Here is a 25283-nt window from a genome sequence, read left to right as displayed (position 1 = left end):
TGGAAATTGCCTTGATGGCCAAGCTCGCCCCCACTTAATATTTAATGACGTCAGATGCATCTCGCTGTGGAGGGAAACCTGAGGATGAGATGTTAGATCTCACAGGTGCTCTGGGTTTTTCGCAGCTGATTGACAAATCCAAAGCCATATCTATATTAAAAACATTTCAAATGCCTATTTGGGCTTGATACAAATGGCATAAAACACTCCTCAACACAACTTGAACTTTGAGGAGGAGTTGAAATACATCCCAACACATTAACCACTGAAGCAAAGCTTGCTCCAAAGCAACACTTTCCGTGAAAATGAATTATGTTCAAAGGAAAATAATACAACAACAGTCGCCTTCATTTCTCACAAACATCATGCAGCTGGTGGACTGGAGAAAATGGCCAACACTCAAGGCACAAAGCCTGACCACCAGCTCAAATTGGGCTCTGGGAGCCTAATTTATGCCATAAAACAATTTTACAAAATTGGATACACTTTTACAATGGAACCTTGAGGTTAAAAATGTTGTATAATCTGCAAACCAACAAAAAATTCCAGAAAAAAGTTCCCCTAAATCTCAGATGCCCTTAGTTTAATGTTAAAAAAAAAAGGAGGTGCATGAGTGGACAACTCTTTTATGAGGGTAACTTCAACTTTTTATATGTGTGGCTGTCGATGATGTAAAGATGTTCTTTAGGAGTATCCGAGGTCCGTTAGAATTCCGCAGAGGGACTCCATTTGATTGTTAAAGTTTCTTTGGTATTGTGTACAATGTCCAAGTGCGCCTAAAGGTGTCAAACCACTCGCATATTAAATTGTGCGGTTGAAGCAGAGTCACAAGTGTGCAGTAAACACGAGAGCAGGTGATATTTTCATCTGATCCAGACTGGTCTTTTTTACTAGGGTTTGTTCAAAGTCAATGATTAAATCAATGAGATTCAAAAGATGATTGTGTTGGTGAACAATCCACAAAACTTTGACATGAAACACTGCCGGTCACTGAAAGCCAAATATGTCAGATTTGTTGAGAAAACCCAAAAGGATGTTGTGAATTGTTTTAATAAAAATGATAAAGATCTTGGGACGATGATATGTCCCCAACGAGAGAAAGTAGCACAAAATTGAGTAAATTTACAGTGAAGAAAATAAGTATTTGAACACTGTGCTATATTCCAAGTTCTCCCACTCAGAAATCATGGAGGCGTCTGAAATTTTCATCATAGGTGCATGTCCACTGTGAGAGAGATAATCTAAGAAGAAAAATCCAGAAATCACAAGAGAGACTGGCTAGGCCACACTAGAACCTTGATATGCTTCTTATGGAGGCACTCCTTGGTTTTCCTGGATGGGTGCTTTGGGTCATTGTCATGTCGAAAGACCCAGCCACGACCCATCTTCAATTCTCTGACTGAGGGAAAGAGGTTGTTCCCCAAAATCTCACAATACATGGCCGCGGTCATCCTCTCCTTAACACAGTGCAGTTGTTCTGTCCCAAGTGGAGAAAAACACCCCCAAAGCATGATGCTATCACCCCCATGCTTCACAGTAGGGATGGTGTTCTTGGGATGGAACTCATCATTCGTCATTCTCCAAACACGGTTAGTGGAATTATGATCCAAAAGTTCCATTTTGGTCTCATCTGACCACAAAACCTTCTCCCATGACTCCTCTGTCTCATCCAAAAGGTCATTGGCAAACTTAAGACAGGCCTTGACATGTGCTGGTTTAAGCAGGGGTACCTTCCGTGCCATGCATGATTTCAAACCATGACATCTTGGTGTATTACCAACAGTCACTTTGGAAACGGTGGTCCAAAATCTTTTGAGGTCATTGACCAAGTCCTGTCGTGTAGTCCCGGTCTGATTCCTCACCTTTCTAAGGATCATTAAGACCCCACAAGGTGATATCTTGCATGGGGCTCCACTCTGATTGAGATTGACCATCATGTTTAGCTTCTTCCAGAATTCCAGCTGATAGGTGTTGAAATACTTGCAGCTGTATCACACAAATAAATCGCTAAAACATCATACATTGTGATTTCTGGATTTTTCTTTTTAGATCATCTCTCTCACAGTGGACATGCACCTACGATGAAACTTTCAGACCCCTCCATGATATCTCAGTGGGAGAACTTCCAATATAGCAGGGTGTTCAAATACTTATTTTCCTCACTGTAGATCCGTATCGCTTTCACGTGCTCGGTTGCCGAGCGTATATTACAGGAAGCCATGTTTGTCGAAGCAGACCACAGTGTAATACGTGGGACTAACGTTAAGCAAACTACATTCAGGTAACAGCTTTTCAGATTTATATCAGAACTACAGAATCATTGCAACAAACCATACCAAATATGTTGTTTGATCGCAACTTGTCACCCCCCCCACCCCAACATAACAACAACTTTTCTAGGAAATCGAGTATTTTGGGGCGCATGCCCGTCAGTTTGCTTAACACAGCAGAGTCAATATTAATACAGCAATTTAAGGCAGGGTTTACACACGCACTGCGCGGCCAGACCTTTAATGATTGACCAGCCTCTAGTTGGGTGTCAAGAAGAGAGAACTATTTAGAGATTTGCTTTTGCAATCAAAAACTTCACCGAACAAATGGAAAGCTCGGATGCTTCAGCGTTTACTGAGCAAGGCATTTTTGATGTCCATGAAGTTGATAGAATATTGCAGGTGGCACACTAATCATGACTAAATACTTCCTTTCTATGCTTCAGGGGAAAAGGAACTCAATTAAATGGGTGTGTCACCTTTGCTTTATGCCACAAGTGTGGAAAAAAAGCAAAGGTGGGACTTTTTTTTTTCTTTAACACTTTTGTATCGCTTGAAGTTACAAAGTTCACTCGAACTGTGGTTACGATGCTGATGGTAATCCCTCAAGAGGAAATTCACATTGCTGTGGAATAAATGTCTGAATGACAACATGTTACTAAAGAGACAAAACTACTAGTGTGCATTTTGGTACTATTAATAGAGTCAAATTATTACAGTTATTTGATTAATAGTTGCAGCCTTAGTTGGACAACTATATGTTACTAGTGAGGCTAAACTCCTGGTGGGGATTTGAGAGCTACTAGTACAGTCCAGGAGTCTATGGGTTGTTTTCACGTGACGTCACCCGTTGTGCTGCCTCGAACGGCGGCCATTTTTGATCCCTGAGCTCCGTTACTCATACATACGAAAGATGGACGACATTATGTTTATAAATGCATTAATTGAAGACCCGACCGACAGCACATCAAGCCCAGACTGACTACAAGGCTACCTGGCATACACACATTATGGGACTTTTATTCTATGAGACAGAAATCACGAAGGAGGAGCAGTGGGATCGGACACTTGTCTGCTCAAGACACTTCGTAAATGGTTAGTTCAGTCTTATTTTTTATAGTTAGGGTGTTGTCGCTAACAAGAATTGCTGCAGTGTGTGCTGAGCTCTGTAACATCCGTGCACCATTTCTTGTTGATATAAAAGCATATTCCACCGACATTCGTTTTCCAGGTTAGCATACTATATGTTAACCTGGAAAACGAAAGGCGGTGGAATATTATTTTTTTAATATCGAGGCAAACTCCATTTGAATTTTTTTCAAAAAGTAAAACTTGTATATTACTTCACCACAAGGAAAGTGAAATGTTTATTATTTGTTTAAAATTTGATGACAATGTCAGTAAGACAAAAGAATAAAATAATTGAGTATTTCACAAAATTCTCGAATCTTTCAAGCGACTAACAAAAAAAAAGATCTTAACCACAATGTTGGCCTTTTGAAAAAGAGTATCGATTAAGCTTGTTAGCTCGGTGACGCGATCACACACGACAGGTGGCGGTTGAAGCCCGGGCAGCGTGATAGCAGCGTCGGTACAGAGCCGCAGAACGTCCAAAGTCTTTCGGCGGGAGCGTTAGACGATGTCCCCGCTTTTCCAGTCGGACTTGTGTACCGGATCGCGAGCCTCTTCGTCGCGAGGCTTTTAAGCGCGCGCCGACGAGCAACTCTGGAAAAAGCTTCGACGAATTGGCGAGAGTTGTCGAAAAAAAGTCAGAAGGTGGCTCTCTAGCAAGTCCTCTCTTGTGTACTAGAGTCCCGAGACGCCCGTGAAACACAAAAACACAAACAGTAACGGAGAGCATTCCGCAGGCGACAACACTGGTACGTGTTAGGTAGGGAGATTAAATGGCGGCGCGCAATTCACCAAAAAATGTGACGACAGTGAAAACAACCCTTTAGTCCATGACAAATGCTCTACTTGTTGGGCCTGGTAGTGTTACTAGTGCAGGACAGTTGTTTACTGGTGAGGTTTATTTGCATACCAGTCGGCCAAAAGTGGCACTGGTAGCATTCCATTTTTTAATAGTCAGACAGTCATAACCCGAGTGCACCATTGTCATTTAACCAGGCCTCTGAATTGTCTTGCTAGTGAAGACAAAGTTCTAGTGCACCTTAAAACATGATAATGAATGTCCAAACAGCTTTCCATGCAAACAGAGCTTCACTTCCTGACCTGACGGTGCCTTGCTCAAGCATACCTCAACAGTAGCCAGGAAGCAGACAAGCATTTTGCCAACAACCTGTTGCAATTTTTGCATTTTGTCCCCAGCGAGACATTGATCTCTAACCCTACTGGTCCAAAGCCCAAGTCCTCAGAATGGATCTATTTCCATTAGATTCTACGTTATTTTTATCATTTTCAGCACCTTTTCACAACTGACTCAAACTATTCAAAACTGAAAATTTAAAAAGACCAGGACAACTTTGGAACCATTTTTTCCAGTTTTCACAGTTCCACATTTTCTGACCCAGGGAAAAAAAAAAAAAAAAAACCTTTTACATACTAGTTCACATAACCAACTCCCTCTTCCACATCTCTTGGCCGATTCACACTTCAGGTCTGACAAAATGCAATTGATTCCGCAACATTTCAGCTCAGCATTCACACTTTATATTTGCTAGTTTGTAAACGTGTTTTATGAATGTGAATGTGTTCAAAACTGGACACAGGCTTCATTGATGTATGTAAACACTGGCACTGACACCAGCCCGAGGTCCATGGATTACTAACTACTTTGTCCTCACTAGTATGACAACTACTTGATACTAGAGAGGTAAAACTGTATATTAGACGACTGTGTGGTAGATATGAACGAGCAGAATTTTACAATATCACTAGCATTACTAGTAGTGTGCAAATGTCAACTAGTAGACTGTTTTGCCTCATTGGTAGTAGTGAGTAGTTGTCCTACTACTGTGGAGAAATGTCATACAGTAGTGGGGGGGAGGGTGACTACTAGTAAGACAGTCTCACTTCTTCGCCACAACGTGTCATCTTTTTCCAACTAAGCCTATCTCGTGCATCTTCCTCTCTGACACCCACAATCTTCATGTCCTCCCTTACAACATCCCTCAACCTTTTCTTTGGTCTTCCGCTCACTCTTTTTCCTGGCAGCTCCATCCTCAGCACCCTTCTACCAACATACTCACTCTCTCGCCTCTGAACATGTCCAAACCATCGAAGTCTGCTTTCTCTAACATTGTCTCCAAAACATCCAACTTTGGCTGTCCCTCTAATGAGCTCATTTCTAATTCTATCCAACCTGCTCACTCCGAGCGAGAACCTCAACATCTTCATTTCTGCTACCTCAAGTTCTGCTTCCTGTTGTTTCTTCAGTGCCACCATCTCTCATCCGTACATCATGGTCGGCCTCACCACTGTTTTATAGACTTTGCCCTTCATTCTAGTGGAGATTCTTCTGTCACATAGAGCACCAAACACCTTCCGCCAACTGTTCCACCCCGCTTGGACCCGTTTCTTCACTCCTTTACCACACTCTGCATTGTTGACCCCAAGTGTTTGAAGGCGTCCACCCTCACTATCTCTTCACTGTTCCCCCTCTGCCCCTCTCATTCATGCACATATACTCTGTTTTACTTCGGCTAACCTCCATTCCTGTCCTTTCCAGTGCGTGCCTCCATCTTTCTAATTGTTCTTCCACCTGCTCCCTGCTTTTCACTGCAGATCACAATATCATCTGCGAACATCATGGTCCAAGGGGATTCCAGTCTAACCTCATCTGTCAGCCTAACCATTACTACCGCAAACAGGAAGGGGCTCAGAGCGGATCCCTGATGCAGTCCCACCTCCACCTTAAATCCTTCTCACACACCTACAGCACATCTCACCGCTGTTCTGCTACCCTCATGCATGTCCTGTACTATTCTAACATATTTCTCCACCACACCGGACTTCCGCATGCAGTACCACAGTTCCTCTCTTGGTACTCTGTCATAGGCTTTCTCTAGCTCTACAAAGACGCAATGTCACTTCTTCTGACCTTAGTAAAACAGTCTCACTAACCAGGACAAAAAGCGTACTAGTACATGAATCTTAATCCTTATTCTTAGGACCATGTTTGCATATTAGCACAACATGTTACTGTCAAGGCAAAACAGTACACTGAAAACTGTGTGCTACTAGTAATTAGTGACATTAGAAACTTCCAACTTCTTACCATCTAGTGCTTCACTAGTAGTACAAGTAGCTTGAAGACTACAACTAGTGCACCTTTTGGTTCTACTCGTGTGTCAAACTTGTCCTGAGAGAATACTGTATAGGACTGTCTTGTAGTATTGACGAAACACAGGACCAGCGAAACAGTCGTTCTACTAGCATTCTCATTTAACTGTCTCCAAACTAACCTACCCGGGGCTTGTTTAGCCCACCATATACCGAGCACACGCTCGTGTTTACGGGTCAACTTGTGAACAAGCGACATTGTTGTCACAATCGGCGAAACTGGTCCGACCGGAGCGAGCGTAGCAGCCCGGGCTTCTCTTCTTAAGGAAGGGGGGCGTTCCACGTCAGGTGTCAGAGCGCAAGCGAAAAATACAACAATTCACGATGAAAATAAAAACATTCAGCGTCAGAGAAAGAGAGAGATGCTGTTACCTTTAGAGCAAAAGGTTCCGGGCAATTCGAGGTCGAGCTCCCCGCTGAAACGTGCGACAAAGTCAGAGGGCATCGCAATCCCTCAAGAGGGCGGAAGCCGGGCGCTGCTTGGCCAATGCGTGACGTCACCGCGACTCTGTCCGTTTGTGCGAGTGGAAAAAAAGGGGGGGAAAAAGGGGGTCCAAACATGTGTCCACTTCGGTCCGGCTCGTAAAACGTGTCCGACGAGTGTCCGTCCGTCTGGCGACTCTCGCTCGGGCTCGCACGCTAGTCGTCCCCGCCCCTCAGTCCGCCCTTCCCAGCCACCGTCGACCCCCAGTGCCAGAGGCGCCCGGGGCCGCGCCCACACAGGTGACGCAAAACGTCACACCACCACGAATAAAAGTTCGACACTTCACCACGTTCATTGTTCAATATTAAAAAAAAATAATAATAAATAATTAAAAAAAAAAAATCGAACACGTCAATATGTACTCCATGGGTGTCAAAAACAAGGATCGCGGGCCAGATGTGGCCCGCCACCTTTATCTTATGTGGACCACAAAAAGAAATCATGTCAACTTCCATGACTCGTCCTAAAATCTGAACAAAAATTCAAAATTATCACATGTAATGAACAATAAAATTTAGATAGATTTTTTTTTGCTACAATAAACTTGTTTAAGGTAACTTGAAAAATAGCTATCATTCTTCTGATTTTAAAATTAGCTTTTCCTCAATTTGTTGTGTGTATGAAAGATTATAATGGGGGTTTGCTTTCATTGTCATGATGGCCCCCTGAGGGGAAAATGAAAAAAATAAGTTTGACACCCCTGATCGTACTCCTTTCCCAACATATATTGTTGAAAACAAAGTAAACAAACGTTGGAAAACAATGGATTGTTCCCAAATTGAAGGGCGAGTTAGAGACCAACATTTGAAAGGACTATTCATTTTTTATTCTATTTTTTTTGGGGGGGGGGGCAATTTCAAGACTAAACAGGTAGTAGAGCCTGTGGCGATCGGAGGTTGAATGGAACACATTGCGATGCACACACAGATGAAAACACACTAGACCATGTATTTTCCTTTGAAATATAAATACACATAATTACATAATTTGAACTGAGTCAACAAATCGCACAAATGGGTAAAAATACTTACGGGGACTTTTGTTTGCCAGCATTCTTCCTTTCTTTTATTTTAAGGATTACATAGTTCAATAATTTCAATTTAATGCACATTCCAGAAACCACCAGCAAAACAGATGAATAAACCGGTTAATTGTACAGCGTGTCAGTTGCCATTGCCAGTTGATTTTTGATTGTATTTTTTAATTTTCTTCCCAAGTGCTTCAGGAAATATAAGAAAATGAAGAGAATAAAGAAACTGTACTTGAATAAGTCACAAAACTGTACCTATATAAATGCTTAAAACACAACAGTTATTTAAGATGAAATAAAAATGTCTCAAGTTAAAAATTAAATAAAATGGAACCACACCCAGGCAGTGATTTTCTTTCAGTACCACTGAAGAGACCCAAACGGACAAAACATTTCATTGTGGCCAAAGTAGACTCCGTATACCATATTTACATACCCAATTTAATAACTTGGAAATATTCAGAACTAATAACTAGGAAATAATATTTTCTCGTAAAGCGTTTCAACACTTACTGGCTTTATTCCTTTGTCTTCTTAATTGTATCTAATACATTAATGTACAAATAAACCCCGTACTGTTGTTTAAATCTGTCCAGATTATAATGCAGTACATTAATTTGAAAGCACACTTCAAGCATTTTTGTTGTTTTTTTTTTGTTGTTATCTAATAATACCGCCAATATAAACACTATATATTGCTTAAATATATGTTTTCAGCTATTTTCACCAGCTAATGTTTATGATGCACAGTTAACGACATTTGATTTTTTTTTCGTGGTGAGCGGTTTCCAGAATAACAAAAACATTTTCAGGATCTAAGCATCGACACTGTTATGAATACAAAATGCCACTTTGAGCAAATATTATTCTACTCAATAGAATCATAACCGGCTTTAAATGCACAGCAACTTATCTTGAGTGCTTGAATGTGTACAATACATATTAATTCCTACAATTAGTAACTGATGCAGCTTCTCTTACAATAGAGACACACCTAAAGAACATAATTAATAAAGCACATACATGAGCTGTCATGCAGAAGCAAATGCGGAAAAGCCACAACAGTAGCAACAATATTAGCTGTAGTATATTATGATAAATTGGACTAAAGTTGAACATACGAGTCCTTATCAAGACAACCCGGCGTAATTGTAGAGATTCCGTTATCGGAAGCAGACGAAAGTCCGTTCTTCTCGGTCGCGCCGTCGTCCCCTTGCTTGCTCTTAGATTTCATTCCAAACAGACTACAAAGTTTCATCATCATCAGGTCCACTATCTCTTCCTCCTCGGATGGCTGTCATCAATCACAAACCATTCAGTGTCAGGAACAGTATTGACGGATCATTTTGTATACATATTAATAAAGTCAGAAGTGGACAGCAACCACCTATAGCAGGGGTGTGAAACTCATTTTTGTCGCGGGCCACATTGTACTTGCGGTTTCCCTCAAAGGGCCGTTATGGCTGTGAAACCATAAAAATCTTTAACCGCCTCATCATATTTACACATGAAATTTATGAACTACTTTTGGAATCAGAACTCAAGGGTAATGGGTTTTTCCAACTATTGCTGTTTGGCTTGTAATTTCTCAACGTTATCATTTGTGATAGGACAATTTGAAATCTTGGTACAGATTTCAACAGAAAAATCATGGAAGTTGATACACATGATTTGCCTTCGGGGGCCACATAAAATCATGCAGCGGGCCGGATCTGGCCCCCGGGCCTTGAGTTTGACTCCTGTGACCAATAGTTACATTTGCTCAAGGAACATTTTGGATACATTGTACGAGTCGGTAGTTTTAATGAGAAATATTTTCCAATTTTACTTGAGTATTTTCTTGTTAAGAAACTACCTTTATTTGGTCTGTGTTTGCAAAATGTTATGCTCTGGGATGATTAACAATAAAATATAATAAAACTAGTAGGTCAACTGCAGCAAATGAATGCAAATTGAGCTATAGGCACTCAAAAGCAGCACGGTGACGAAAAATCAATCTACATATAAAGATGAGTATTAAAGTTGTCGTACATTGTTTTCAAGTTATGAAATGTGGGAAAACCTACCTGTCAAAATTCACTAGAATTATATAATCAACAATTTCTGCCTGTGAACAAATTGTGCTGTTTTTTTTTTACATTTGTAAATAAACCAACTAATTAAAGATCATTTATTTTGGAAATTTGCCTTAGTTTATGTTGTGTTATTATTTAAAAAAAAAAAGGTTCACAGTGTCATTGCCTGACATCACTTCAACTGTATATTCCCATCCATCCATTTTCTTTCCCGCTTATCCTCACGAGGGTCGGGGGTAGTGCTGGAGCCTATCCCAGCTGTCAACGGGCAGGAGGCGGGGTACACCCTGAACTGGTTGCCAACCAATCACAGAGCACATCGAGACAAACAGCCGCACTCACAATCACACCTAGGGGCAATTTAGAGTGTCCAATTAATGTTGCATGTTTTTGGGATGTGGGAGGAAACCGGAGTGCCTGGAGAAAACCCACGCAGGCACGGGGAGAACATGCAAACTCCACACAGGTGGGGCCAGGATCGAACGGGGGTCCTCAGAATTGTGAGGCCAACGCTTTACCAGCTGATCCACCGTGCCGCCTTGTATATTCCCATTGTGTTAATTTTATTTTTGTCAGTTTAACAAAAAATGTTAGCTGCTCTGCCAACATTTTATTGGAATTAACAACTAAAATCGAAAAGAAACTGCAGCATCATCCCAATAAATGCCATTTTTTTAACAATCACTCTCATATAAATTTGCTTTTATCAATCATTGACAATGTCGAGAACCGTATTGGTACTGTAATTTGGGATTCGATTGTTGTGAGCGAATTACCTTGTGATGTATCTGCTCTTGACTGAAGGCCACAAGGATGACAGAAATGAAGAGATTGAGCACCACAAACGTCATAAACACGATGCAGGAGCCGATAAGGAAGGCGCCCAGGACGGGGTTGTAATTGAGAATCTTGGAGACACAACGAGGAAGACAAATATATAGTTCATCAAGACGCAGCGATCACGTCCTAATCTGAGGGTTTTGAAGTTGATAGAGGCCGTCTTTTACCTCGTCGTAGTTAAAGATTCCCAGCTGCAGGCTGACCATGGTCTGGGCAGCGTTAAATAGAGTGTGGTAGGAATACAGCTTCCACCCGTACATCAGGTTAGACTGACAAACAAAATAAAAACATTAGCTGCAGGGGGCGCAAATGTAGGTATAAAGTTAGAGGGATATACCGTACCTAGGTTTTTATCGCTGATGATTTGTGTCAACTCAAGGGGAAAATATGCCAAGAAATGGACAATAATAAAGACCTCTGAGTCAAAATGTGCTCAAATGTAGAAATTTGAATTTGGGAATGTGTAAGTGGCACATAAGTGATTCTACTTAGTGGTAATTTATTAATAACTCTGACTTAAAACGAATTTTGCTTTATGATTTCGTTTGATTCATTCAGTGGGGGCGCTACCCTGTACTTCCACAGCACCTAAGAATCATGATGACATAATTCTTTAGGCTTTGTTGACAGAACATCAATCCACCAAAGACAAACATCATCTCGAGCAGTGTGGGAAAGAGCTCACGGCGATGGAGTAGGCCAGAAACATGATGGTCATGACCACCAGGAAGCCCGAGATATCAGTCCAGGCCCGCTGGAGTGTTGCTGTGATCATGTGCAGCTTGGGGTTGAGTCTCAGCAGGTGCCACAGTTTCACCGTGGCCAACAGCACCAGGAAGGCGATCAGATAGCCCAGCACTGCATCAGCCTTGGCCGTCTCATGAAAACTGGCGTACCTGGAGACATTGCATTATCTTACCATTCGATGAAAGTTACTGAGTAAAAATGATATGCTTGACTATTCTTTCAACATTCAAAAAATACCAACTTTAATTTACTTGTACAAGCAATCCAAACACTTGAGGAGTACATAATGTGAACTGTTTTTGCTTCGTACGTCTCCGGCGTGCAGCAATGTTTTCAACCTACTGGTCTTTGTGGTTCTGGTAGTACTCCATGTCACGCTTCCCCAGCAGAGTCCTCTTGATAAAGATGGAGAGGGCGCTCCAACTGAGAAGGATGATTGCCAGCTCGAGCAGATTCAATTTACTCTTGAAATAAGACCATCTCTGTTGCTTTATGAGCTTCGCCTGCCAGGACATTGGAAATACAGCGCAACGTTGACATAGCTCAATTTACTTCTTCTTGTTAATTATTATTAATACCCAATTTACAATATCAAATACATTTTCATGATTGAAACTAATTGAAATTACATGGATACATTCCAAGCTGCGGCACAGTGGATCAACTGGTAAAGCGTTGGCCTCACAGTTCTGAGGTCCGGGTTCAATCCAAAACATGCGACATTAATTGGACACTTTAAATTGCCCCTAAGTGTGATTGTGAGTGTGGCTGTTTGTCTCTATGTCCCCTGTGATTGGCTGGCAACCAGTTCAGGGAGTACCCCGCCTCCTGCTGATTTACAGCTGGGATAGGCACCAGCACTCCCCGCCACCCTTGTGAGGATAAGCGGAAAAGAAAACAGATGGATGGACATTCCAAGCCCCTCACACCACACAAAAAACAAACTGTGGCATCTGTTAGCTTAATTTAATATTCTGTAGGCCTGTTTGATTTTTTTTTTTTTTTTTTAATGACAAATATTGAAAGGGCTTTAAGTCCTGCTCCAAATGAGCAAATAAATGTAACTAGTTATATTACTTTGAGAACGTAAAATAGTTAGCTTGCTATTACATTTTTAACAGGGTGACATATCCATCCATCCATTTTCTTTGCCGCTTATCCTCACAAGGGTCGCTGGAGTGCCAGAGCCTATCCCAGCTGTCAACGGGCAGGAGGTGGGCGGAGTACTGGTTGCCAGGCAATTGCAGGGCACATGGAGACAAACAGACGCACTCACAACCACGCCTAGGGGCAATTTAGAGTGTCCAATTAATGTTGCACGTTTGTGGGATGTGGGAGGAAACAGAAGTGCCCGGAGGAAACCCACGCAGGCGGGTCGTTAGGTGGTCTGACTCCAGCACTGGATTGGCCTTATCACATAGTTGCATAAATCCGATTTAGCATCAGCTCCATGGTCCTTTATTCACATTCAAATGTACACCCCTGTTTTTTTGTGATCGTGCAATGGCTCTTTGGAATCGGCCAAATTTTTCAGCAGCAAACGGGCGGCGGAATCTAAGGGTGTCGCCATTCAAGCTAGCACAATTACCGAGTCAAGTTACCATTGCATTATGAACACAAAGCTATTGAGAAAGGATGAAACGATACATACTTGAACACACATATAATAAAGAATGAAGAGGAAGTAGATTGCTTCAGAGGCCATGACAAAGATGTGCAGGCCCCCAGTCGATTGGTACAGACGAACATTTTGGAGCTCGCTCCGGAACTGAAAAGCCCCTGATATTAAAGACGTGAAAAACGTGAGTGGTTGAAGTGTTCATTTCTCGTAACGGATGGTGGACACTTTTACCTATGGCTGTGGTCTCCAGCATGAGTGTGACAATGCAGAAGAGGTTGACGTTGGCGTTGTACACGGTGAATTCAACAAATATTGCTTGGGTGTAGGCATCAAACCAACGGTTTTCGTAAAGGTACTGGAGCGATCTGCAAGGAGAACAGAGTTGATTTACAACTATTATGCAATCATTGGTAATGACTTTAGACATGTAAAAAAATAGACATTCATAACAACCTGCTGGAGTTTTCTAAACTTGGTCCAAGATCCACCACGAAGCCTCCGCCCCTGTAGAGCATCATGCTTCCCCAGACGGGGTATGCCCTCAGTTTTCCCTGGGACTGGTACTTCCAGGGACCGGGAAGGTTCTGCGATGTATTATGGGCCTCAGAGTGATTCCAGCCTGGACCGTAGGAGCCCATGTCCTCTGAGTCCCATGAGTACAGCGCATGGCAGTCACGCAGGGCTTGTTGCATGCGACGTGCCACGTGACACGAGTTTTTCTGTACCCTCAGCTGGCGCAGACGAGCGTTCCCCACCAGCTTTGAGTTTCCGTCTGTGATGAAGCCTGTGAGCGGCCACATGGACAAACCCACAGTTGCTGTTAGTGTTACCAATATTTTTTTCCATTTCTTTTTTCAGAAATTTTCCCTTTGTAGTCTTGAATGGCATACACTATTTACAAACTATTAGGGTCCATTTTAGAATCAACCTAAATGAAGTACATTTATACAAGTGAACATAAATTTACCTTTGCTAACCATTTGAACTGTTTCTTGTGTTCATCTTACTTTTTTTGCACAGCCTTCTGTTCTCCAAATTCAGCTGAATGGGCCAGTCCCAAGAGTTGTTTGATCCATGAATCAGGCAATAAATTTTCTGATTAATAGTGAAAAAGTTCTTCTCATAATGCTGCACACATATTGGTGTCACGAGACAGTATATCGCCATTATGAGGCTTCAAAAATGATGTTTTTAAAAGAAAAAGACCACTGATCTTGGAAAGTCATTAGTAGATTGCAAAAGAGATATAGGGAGACCAGAAGAGTCACAAAAAGGCAACACACTAGATCCTTAGAAATGTACTGGTCGAGTCATACATCTTTGTGAATTTTGTTAGGAAAATCATTAAGTTGCGCAAAAAAGCTCAGAGACAGTTAAACATGAACTCAAGGGGACTCAGGGCGGATCCCTGATGCAGTCCCACCTCCACCTTAAATTCTTCTGACACACCAACGGCACACATCACTGCTGTTCTGCTGCCCTCATACATGTCTTGTACTATTCTAACATATTTCTACGCCACACCAGACTTACGCATGCAGTACCACAGTTCCGCTCTTGGTACTCTGTCATAGGCTTTCTCTAGAGCCACAAAGACACAATGTAGCTCCTCCTGACCTTCTCTGTACTTTTCCACGAACCTCCTCAAGGCAAACAATGCATCTGTGGTACTCCTTCTAGTCATGAAACCATACTGTTGCCCGCAGATACTTACTTCAGCCCTGAGTCAAGCCTCCACTACTCTTTCCCATAACTTCATTGTGTGCCACAGCATCTTTATTCCTCTGTAGTTTCCACAGCTGTGAAAATCACCTTTGTTCCTAAAAATGGGGACTCACACACTTTTCCGCCATTGGACATGTTCAGAGGGGATAGAGTGAGTATATTGGTAGAATGGTGCTGAGGATGGAGCTGCCAGGCAAAAGAGCTAGAAGGAGACCAAAGAAAAGATTGATGGATGTTGTGAGGGAGGACATGAGGAGAGTTGGGTTTTAGAGAAGAAGATGCACGAGATAGGCTAAGATGGAAAAAGATGACACGCTGTGGCGACCCCTAACGGGACAAGCCGAAAGGAAAAGAACGAGAACAATCAACTACTTTTTTACGGTAAAAATGATGTAAAGGATGACGTCTTACTCTCAGTTTCGTCACATGGGTAAGAACATACTAACTTCACCTGGATGTTCTCCAAACAAGTTGCTCAGCAGGGTTGTGTTTGCCCAGGTGAACACGTCTTGAATACTCATCGTGTCGGAGATGCCTTTGCTAAAGCTCTGTCGGATATGCTGGGTCAGGAAATAGGCATTGGGATCCCTCTGACCATATGCCACCAGGAGCAGCATCCACATAAACCCCATGTAGGCTGCATGACAAGCAAATATCTTATATTGGCATCTTGTATAGCAATGTTTTTATATATTAATGAAAAAAGCAAAGTCGTGAGGAGTCCTACCAAGAATCTCCCGAATGAGAGCAACAACTTTCTGCTCTTTAATCATGTTGCTTCTCATTTTCTCAATGTCTGTTGGAGGCGGTGGCTGGTAGAAACTGCACGTGCTGTCTCTCCGTGCTGCTCGCACCCCGTCTGGATCATCTGAGCATCACATTAAAATCATGTGCTTCTGTGTCTTTTGCATTTGCACAAAACGGTACAGCACAAATCGGATGCAACGAGAAGGTACCAGAATTCTTGAGGCTCTCGTCGATCTGAGGCTCTCCGTATTCCTCCTGATCTACCTTTTTCAGAACAAGGGCGAAGAAAGCAGCGAAGCCAAGAACCTATGACAGATATTTGCTTGTGTTACCTCAAAAAAGGGAGCATACCCGTGACATTTTTGGAAATCCTGAAGGATGTCTTTTCATGGCACAACGCTGAGGAAATGACACTTTGCTGCACTCTAGTTAGTGTACAACACGTGTAAAAGTGTCAATTCACTGGGCCCTCAAAATAAATCAACACATTGCCATTACAGTCCAACCCAGTGGCAAAAAAGTGATTACACTCCCAAGTGAAGATGTTCATATTTGGCTCGAAGTGTCAATATCCATCCATGCATCCATTTTCTTAGCTGCTTATCCTCATGAGGGTCACGGGAGTGCTGGAGCCTATCCCAGCTGACAACGGGCATGAGGCAGGGTACATCCTGAACTGGTTGCCAGCCAATCACAGAGCACATCGAGACAAACAGCTGCACTCACAATCACACCTAGGGGCAATTTAGAGTGTCCAATAAATGTCGCGTGTTTTTGGGATCTGCAAGGAAACCGGAGTGCCCGGAGGAAACCTACGCAGGCCTGGGGAGAACATGCAAACTCCACACAGGCGGGTCCGGGATTGAACCCGGGATCTCAGAACTGTGAGACCAACGCTTTCCAGCTGATCTACCGTGCCGCCAGTGTCAATATCTAATATATCTCATTATTTTTCAAGACTGGGCGATGCTACTTTTGTGAGTACAGTATACCGTAAAAGACACATAAAACATTGACACTTGTTGGGCCCTATTTGGACATTAAGACTTAGAGGTGGACTCAATTTTGTTGACAGCGGTTTAGACGTTGTGTGTTGAGTTACTTGGAGAATCAAGAACTCTCTACAGTATTTATCATAACGTTTTATGATTGTATTTAATTTTACGAACATTTAAGGACCTTGCTTTCATCTGTACAAATCAGTAAAAGATGTGGGAATGCATTGTACTGTCCTCACCTTAAGCGGTTGTGTGATGAACAAACTTTCAAAGAAGGACACCACCATGGAGATCAACCAGCTTATAGAACGATCTTTCCCGTAGGTTAGCCCATACATCATGGTAAAGTATCCGGACACACCGCTGGTTGCTATCACCAATATCCAGCCAACGAAGACAAACCACCATGGCAGCCCAGTTTGGCAACATTTCTTGGCAAGGCCCTTGTGGACGCCGTCTTCTGGACTGGGACTACGCTCTGACTGTTCTCCGTCTAGGCTGTGTGACGGCAGGTGAAACTCGAGCAGGTTCTTCATCCCCTGAACTTGCTGCATGGCTTTGTTGTAGATGTCTGGGTTTGAAAATCGAGACGATCCCAGAAAACCCAGCTTCTTCTCGACATGACGCAGCTGCCTGTACAAATACCTGCTGTTGTTGCTGCTCTTCTTCTGAACCCCATCCGAGGTCTTCTCTGGACTGCCCCAAACACTCTTTTCTGCACATTTGGAATTTTGTAATGAAGGGTGTTATCATGTACTACCATCATGACTATATTTTCAGAAGATAGCAAATGGATCATCACATAAAGTATTGTAGATTACCTTGAAGATCGACTGCCCCTAGACTGAGGATTGAGCGTTCTCTTTTGGCAGTATCAGTGTAGAAGTCAGAGGAGGTTTGGTTTTGCTGCCTTATGATGTCTTCCACCAGAGACAAAAGAGTGTTGATATCGGTCTGTTGACCAGGTCGAATGGCCAAATGAGGGAGGGGACTCTTCATGGCCTTTGATAGTGACTGGGCTATCCTTTTTATGTCCTGATGGAGAAACCATTAAGGTGAGAAAGCAACCATTCTTGACAAACAGTTCTCATATGGGGCATGTATGGATTTTTATCTCTGTAAACACGCAGCACGTTTAACTAAATACCAAATTTAACTTTAAACTTTTCACTGCTACACTTTGTTTGTATTGGTACCAAGAAGTGGAGTGACTCATCAGATCAGCAGATAAAGCTACAGGCAAAAAAAAAAAAACGTAGCATCGACAGAACATCATGATCACCTGTGATTTTTCCCAATCCTCTGAGTCAGACAGAGACGTCATGAATTGTTTGGTTTTGTGGTTTAGATGAGTACCTTTTTACTTTTTAACATTTAACAATTCTGTGTGCCCTGCTGATGCGACCCAAAAGGCAATTATTCGAGCAGTGTCTAAATTTCATAACTACTGAGGATAGAGGGAACATCCTTCCAAGTATTCTTACACGTTCATACCATACATTTCCAAACACCACATTATCTTTAAAAAGTAAAAAAAAAAGAACCTTTTTTCTTGTTGATTGATGTGAAATGTTTTGTCACCTTCAGCACTGTGTCTGGCGTGATGTCCTTCTGCTCCTTCTGGGGGGAAGAGGTTTGCGAGGGAGATACTCGAACTGTCTTCCCCTGCTTGGTCTTTTCAGATTTCTGAGCTTTTTCCCGAGGACGGGTGTTTCTGAAGATGCTCACAATGAGGAGATTGATGGGAAACATGATGATCGAACTTTGAATACCAATCATGACCTGTTGCCAGGTGAATTCGATGTGACCTAGAAACATATACAACGGCGGTATTAGCAAGAAACCCGTTGAAACATTAGCCATGAAAATCCTCGCAACTACTAAATGACGTGTGCAATCAGATCATACCCAGGTCCATGGTCTGTTCTGAGGGATCCGAAGGGATGCCCCAAAACATGATGCTGGTCAACATAGTGCAGAGCAACAAGGAAAAGCAGCAGGACACTCGCTGTACACGAGTGAAGGTGCTGCATGGAGGTCGACTGATGACCGAGAACCAGATGTGTCCGTCACGGAAATCCTTAGCTGTCTTCATGAAGAACAGATTGCTAGAAGGGCAAAACATCATAATGCAAATAACTTGGAACCAGTTTCTTTGTGGATGATGTAGGATGATCAGACTCTAGGTTTGTCCTACCTAAATCTCTTCAGATCCTCTTCAGTGGCCACTGGGAAGACCTTGTCGAGAGTGCACTCCCCCACGTCGACAGCAAGCCAGGAATTGCAGAGAAAATGCCACTTCTGACCAGTCTCCAGATCTTGCACCATTACTTTATTGACATACCTGAATGTTGGATTCATATTCTTAAGTTCATCACTTTTCAAATCAGCCATCAGAACCAGCAAATCTTTCTCCGCTGGCTTAGACACGACCAGAACCCCTGACCTACATTTACAACCCGAGATTTTAATGTTTGTTCTCTGAGATTCCGTGTACTTTATCCCCAACAGTGTATCCTCTTAATTGTATTGCATTTCTATTAGGTACATTGCTTCCAGTAGTGTATCTGGACACTAGGCTATGTTTCAACTATGTTCCTTGGGACCATGCCAGCCCCATTTGCCCAAAACGTAGAGCAGCATGGGATTTTGGGTATTTTTTTCCATGCATTCATGTTCTGTTGGGTTTTCTCACAGCGTATCATGTATCCATGATGGGCTGTAGGGCGAAGACTCAAAGGCAGTGTGTTTTGCCACACACATGGTTAAACAATGGCTTGGCTTGACTTTAGAAGAGTAGTCAGCAGTGAATGTGAGATGGGAAATAAATATGCTTCCCGTCAAACTACAGACCACCTCCAAGTAATGTTATGCTCTATTATGTACTGTGAGCTATTGCTCACCTCGTTTTACTGACTGAATAGGTTTCTCATCTGCAAGACTTCGTCTTCTTCTTCATTTCCTTTCGGCTTGTCCCGTTAGGGGTCGCCGCAGCGTGTCATCTTTTTCCATCGAAGCTTATCTCGTGCATCTTCTTCTCTAACACCCACAGTCCTCATGTCCTCCCTCACATCATCCATCAACCTTTTCTTTGGTCTTCCTCTCGCTCTTTTGCCAGCCATCTCCATCCTCAGCACCCTTCTACCAGTATACTCACTCTCTCGCCTCTGAACATGTCCAAACCATCGAAGTCTGCTCTCTCGAACCTTGTCTCCAAAACATCCAATTTTGGCTGTCCCTCTAATGAGCTCACTTCTAATCCTATCCAACCTGCTCACTCCAAGCGAGAACCTCAGCATCTTCATTTCTGCTACCTCCAGTTCTGCTTCATGTTGTTTCTTCATTGCCACCGTCTCTAATCTGTACATCATGGCCAGCCTCACCACTGTTTTGTAAACTTTGCCCTTCATCCTTGCGGAGACTCTTCTGTCGCATAGAACACCAGACACCTTCCGCCAACTGTTCCACCCCTTTTGGAGCCGTTTCTTCACTTCCTTACCACACTCTGCATTGCTCTGTATTGTTGACCCCAAGTATTTGAAGTCATCCACCCTCGCAATCTCTTCTCCCTGGAGCTTCACTCCTCCTCCTCCACCCCTCACATTCACCTGCACCAAGACTGTTGTCGCAAATGTTTTGGCAATTTAAAGATCAACCTCCGGTGTTATGTCCCGAATTTTGCCCACAGAGACTGGAAATTTGGTTACTATGGCGACCGGAACGATAGTTATAATACTTTTGTCTGATTTCAGCCTCTATGTTGTATCATTAATTTGACCAAACCTGAGCTTTCAGAATATGTACCGCTGAGCAATTTAACCAAAACTATGTTAGCAATCGGTTGATTCCTGTAACCAATCAGATTTTAAATCAATTTTATCGGACCAGCTAACAGGCCTTCAATAATGTCAGTTCTTTTCCATCCTCCGTTTCGTTAGTCAGAGCAGGGCAGGCATGACTACCTTTGCCACATTAAGAGTTATTATACTATATAATATGATGTATTTTAATATTTTATATTCTGTAATGTCATTTGATATCGATTCCGAACCGCTACAGATGACGTACTGTACATAGAACAGTCGTTGCAGTTTTGTACAGTACTGACGGTTTCTTCGACTGAGACGTGCCATCGGTGATCTTAGGAGCTGTGACTATGTCGGGTGAGTCCCCGCTGAAGGTCAGAGTAGCAAATGCACGCCGCACTACTGACTTTACCGTCTTCATTTGAATCCTGTACCATGCAGGGTGTGTGCCCGAGTTGTCGTGCCACAGCCTAATGCTCCGCAGCTCTCCAAGGGAAAAGTGTGTGGTCAAGAGAAACATATCTTCCCCGCCCCTTTCAAACAGAGGTTTTTCTCGATCACTCAGGTGGTGGGGTTCACTTTCTCCTTCTGTCCCCAGCAGCGTCAGCGTCACCTAGAATTGGACATTTTTCTTAGGAGACACAAATCCTGGCAACACACCAATTTTCAAGGACAAGATTATGTGACTAACCTGTGAGGAGGTGGATGCACCATGGCGATGCCCGGTGCCGATTGTCAGCATGTAGCAGTACTCTGCCAGTGGGTCATTATCTTCAAGCAGGGTTATTTTGACCTTCAAATTAATATGTACAATATTACAATGTATTTTACATGATGAAGGAAGAACTCATTTCAAAATTTTGTAGTAAACATATACTGTACAGATCTGGAAAGATATAAACATATATTAAAATATCTAATACTGTATAATGGACTCAAAAAATGTACCGTAAATTCCGGCCAACAAGCCGTGACTTTTTTCACACAGTTTCAACCCTGCGGTTTATGTGGTGATGCGGCGCTAGTGTTAGCGCGGCGTTAGCATTAGCGCACCTGGTTATAAGCCTCAGTACACAGAAAGAGTTTAAGCTAGTGCGGCATTAAACTAATTAGCATTAAACGCTTTCTGTGTACCGAGGCCTATAACCAGGTGCGCTCTGTAGGCCCGGAATTACGGTATGTATTGTACAAAGCCCAATTCCAATAAAGTTGTCACGCTATGTAAAATATAAACAAAAACAGAATACAATAATTTGCAAATTCTTTTTAACCTATATGCAAATGGAATATGCTACAAACACAAGGTACTGTATTTAATGTTGATGCCCCTAACATAATCCAAAAAGCAACTGGGGTAACAAAAGACAAAAGGGAAAGTTGAGCAATGCTTAAAAACACCTGGTTGGAAAACTTCACAGGTCAACAGGTTAAATGAAAACAGGCAAGTGTCATGATTGGTTATAAAAGTAGCATCCCGAGAGACTCAGTTTTGACAAGCAAGGATAGGTTAAGGTACACCATTTTTTTAACAAATGTGTCATGATCAAATAGTCTTATAAGTTTAAGAAAAATATTTCTCAATATACAATTGCAAGGATTTAAGGGATTTAATCATTTCAGTCCATTAGCTCATCAAACAATTTTGGGAATCTGGAAAAATAATTGCAAGGCCAAGAACCAACACTGAATGCCCATGATGGTTGATCCTTCAGGGGGTACTGCATTAAAAACTGGCATCACTGTGTAAAGCGTATTGCTATATGCACTACACTTTGGGAAACCGTTGTCAGTTGACAGTTCATCACTAAATTTACACATCAGAAACGAGTTAAAACTCAAAGACGGAAGGCGAAAGTTATGCAGTATATGAACAACACCCAGAAAGGCTGCTGGCTTCTCTGGCGCCGAGCTCATCTGAGACTGACTGAGGCAAAGTGGAAAAGTGTGCTGTGGTCTGATGAGTACATATTTAAAATTTTTTGGGATGATGGATGTCGTGTCCTTGGGCCAAGAGGAAAACAATTGGTATTTGGGGTGTGTTACTGTTAGTCTATGAAGACACCATTAATGCTAAACGTCACATACAGGTTTTGGAGCAACATTTGGTGCCATGTACCGTATTTTCCGCACTATAAGGCGCACCGCATTATAAGGCGCACCTCTAGTGACTGGCCTATTTTAAAAAGTTTTTCATATATAAGGCCCACTACATTATAAAGCGCATAGAATAGACGGTAAAGTAGAGGCTGGAGTTAAGTTATGCATCCATTAGATGGCCTGCACTAAAGGCTCAATATCGATCCATATATAAGGCGCAGCTGATTATAAGGCGCACCGTCAGCTTTTGAGAAAATTAAAGGCTCTTACGTGTGACTTATAGCGCGGAAAATACGGAAATGAATGTCTTTTTCAGGGACGTTTCTGGTTATTTCAGTCAGACAATGCCAAGTCAAATTGTGCATGTGTTACAACAACCTGGCTTTGTAGTAGAAGAGTGTGTTGACAAGAATGGCCTACCAGCAGTCCAGACCTGTCGCCATTAAAAATGTGTGGTGCATTAAGAAGCGGAAAATATGACAACAGAGACCCCAGACAGTTGAACAACGGAAGTTGTACATCAAGCAAGAATGGGAAAAAATTCCACCTACAGCAGTGCAACAATTTGTGTTCTCATTTCGCAAACGCTTATTCCGGGTTGTTATAAGGAAAGGCGATGTAACACAGTGGTAAACATATCCCTGTCCCATCGTTTTTGGAACATGTTGCAAACATTTTAAAATGTGTGCATACTTGAAAAAAAAATGCAAAAGGCAATTGTGAGTTTTAAATGAGGAATGTCTGAAAAAATATGCATTTTATGATTATTGTTTAGGGTGAGGTTTTACCTTAGCTGAGTCCTGGATGTCTTTTCTGCGCGCCCATACAACCACCAGAAGATAAGCACAGAAAATGGCCCCCACGAAGCACACAACCACGGGATTATTAAAGAAAGTGGCAAAAAGCTCTGCGGTGCGTGTCACATCCACGACGTTTGGCATGACAAAGAAAGAGCTGCCAAAGAAAGTTAAGTGGTTGCACAGACACTGAGTGAGCAAAGGGGTGGTGAGTGGGCCCACCTGTTGAAAGAACATACAAAAAACAGCCGCGGGTGATGTTTTTGAAAAGTCACCTTACGAAGATGCAACAAAAGCGTTCACGCTTACCCTGCAGCCCTGTTCACTCCAAGACGAATCTTCTTCATCCCAGTACTTGCACTGGGCCGCAATGGTTACAATACTGACTGTGGCGTTAACAGATTTGACACCTGGTTCGACTTTGGGCTTCAGGACGAGAAAGTGAACGCCAGCTTCTGCTCCTCTTTCTTTAGGAGTGAGGACCCAGGTATATTTTTCGTCTGTGGATAACGACATGAGATACAACACACATCCAGTGAGCGGCAGCCAACCTACTGTACCAAAAAAATGAATATGACAATGTGGAGAAAATGTTAAATTAATGGCAAAATTAGAATACATGCAAATCTTCCATTGAAAGCATGTATCTCGAAGATTTCCACATGAATAAAATCTCTACTATTTCCACTACTACTTTATACTTTTGACGTGATAGCGACGTAGGGGATCCCGACTGGGGATGATAACATTGGGGTATGAAAAATTCCAAATTTCCAATGTAGTATACATTATATAAAACTATTTCCATTTGTTTAACTTTTTCATTAACACAGAAGGTTGGAAGAACATGTTTAAAATTTTCTTGGTGTGTGGCACATACAAAACTGTTGGGAGCCGCTGAACTGTATACAACACTGCACTGTAGCAGTGTGGTTAAAAGGTAAGCATGGTCTATGTGGCGGCTATGTTAGGGAGGTCGAGGTTCCCATCAATCTTCTTCCTTTCCTTTCGGCTTGTCCCGTTAGCGGTCGCCACAGGGTGTCATCTCAGATGAACACACATTTGTTTGGCACAGTTTTACACCGGATGCCCTTCCTGACGCAACCCCTCTGCATTTTTTAGTCAGGGAGAGAAGCTTAAAGCACCTCGTATTCCCAAGCAGTCTTCCATCCAAGTACTAACCAGGGCCAAACCTGCTTAAGCTTCCAAGAACTAGTATGGCCGTAAGCTCTGAATGGCAATGAGTATCCATCCATCTTCTGAGCTGCTTATCCTCACGAGGGTCGCGGGGAGTGCTGGAGCCTATCCCAGCTCCCAATGGGCAGGAGGCGAGGTACACCCTGCACTGGTTGCCAGCCAATCGCAGGGCACATGGAAACAAACACCCACACTCACAATCACAATCACACCTCGGGGCAATTTAGTGTCTCCATTTAATGTTGCATGTTTTTGGGATGTGGGAGGAAACCGGAGTGCCTGGAGAAAACCCACTCAGGCACGGGGAGAACATGCAAACTCCACAGAGGGGCGGCCGGGATCGAACCCGGGACCTTAGAACTGTGAGGCCAACGCCTTACCAGCTGCTCCACCGTGCCACCTTTTATATTGCCATTGTATTAATTTTATTTTCGTCAGTTTAATAAAAAATGTTAGCTCGCCTACAAACATTTTATTGAAATCTTAAGTAATCTAAGATATTTTTTTTTAATTTGAATTAAAAATTACTATTTTATTAAAAACGAGA

At 42.5% G+C, this 25283-nt stretch overlaps 1 protein-coding gene across 6 annotated transcripts in view; it reads right to left on the bottom strand.

Moving 5' to 3' along the window:
- LOC133497795 (polycystin-1-like protein 2) overlaps nucleotides 1–25283 on the bottom strand; it is a 57592-nt gene that overhangs the window by 13929 nt on the left and 18380 nt on the right. Inside the window, exons 23-42 of one of the 6 annotated variants that reach the window (XM_061813968.1) lie at nucleotides 23849–24039; nucleotides 23531–23761; nucleotides 21337–21438; nucleotides 21080–21258; nucleotides 19037–19183; nucleotides 18748–18947; nucleotides 18421–18647; nucleotides 17661–17874; nucleotides 17079–17554; nucleotides 16051–16147; nucleotides 15822–15962; nucleotides 15546–15731; nucleotides 13823–14153; nucleotides 13601–13734; nucleotides 13400–13527; nucleotides 12091–12251; nucleotides 11687–11897; nucleotides 11169–11270; nucleotides 10938–11069; nucleotides 8580–9380 (exon numbers count right to left, since the gene is read on the bottom strand). In XM_061813968.1, the coding sequence (XP_061669952.1) occupies nucleotides 9192–9380; nucleotides 10938–11069; nucleotides 11169–11270; nucleotides 11687–11897; nucleotides 12091–12251; nucleotides 13400–13527; nucleotides 13601–13734; nucleotides 13823–14153; nucleotides 15546–15731; nucleotides 15822–15962; nucleotides 16051–16147; nucleotides 17079–17554; nucleotides 17661–17874; nucleotides 18421–18647; nucleotides 18748–18947; nucleotides 19037–19183; nucleotides 21080–21258; nucleotides 21337–21438; nucleotides 23531–23761; nucleotides 23849–24039 (3779 nt within the window). In that variant the 3' untranslated portion in view covers nucleotides 8580–9191. Of the gene's footprint in view, nucleotides 1–8579; nucleotides 9381–10937; nucleotides 11070–11168; nucleotides 11271–11686; nucleotides 11898–12090; nucleotides 12252–13399; nucleotides 13528–13600; nucleotides 13735–13822; nucleotides 14154–14376; nucleotides 14465–14552; nucleotides 15297–15545; nucleotides 15732–15821; nucleotides 15963–16050; nucleotides 16148–17078; nucleotides 17555–17660; nucleotides 17875–18420; nucleotides 18648–18747; nucleotides 18948–19036; nucleotides 19184–21079; nucleotides 21259–21336; nucleotides 21439–23530; nucleotides 23762–23848; nucleotides 24040–25283 lie in introns of those variants that run through there. The other 5 variants (XR_009794107.1, XR_009794108.1, XM_061813969.1 and 2 more) reach the window with 5 other exon arrangements.

This window comes from Syngnathoides biaculeatus, chromosome 3, assembly GCF_019802595.1.
Source record: "Syngnathoides biaculeatus isolate LvHL_M chromosome 3, ASM1980259v1, whole genome shotgun sequence".
Lineage (NCBI taxonomy): Eukaryota > Metazoa > Chordata > Actinopteri > Syngnathiformes > Syngnathidae > Syngnathoides > Syngnathoides biaculeatus.
Note: the sequence above shows the minus strand (reverse complement) of the source record. Positions and strands in the feature narration are given on the sequence as shown.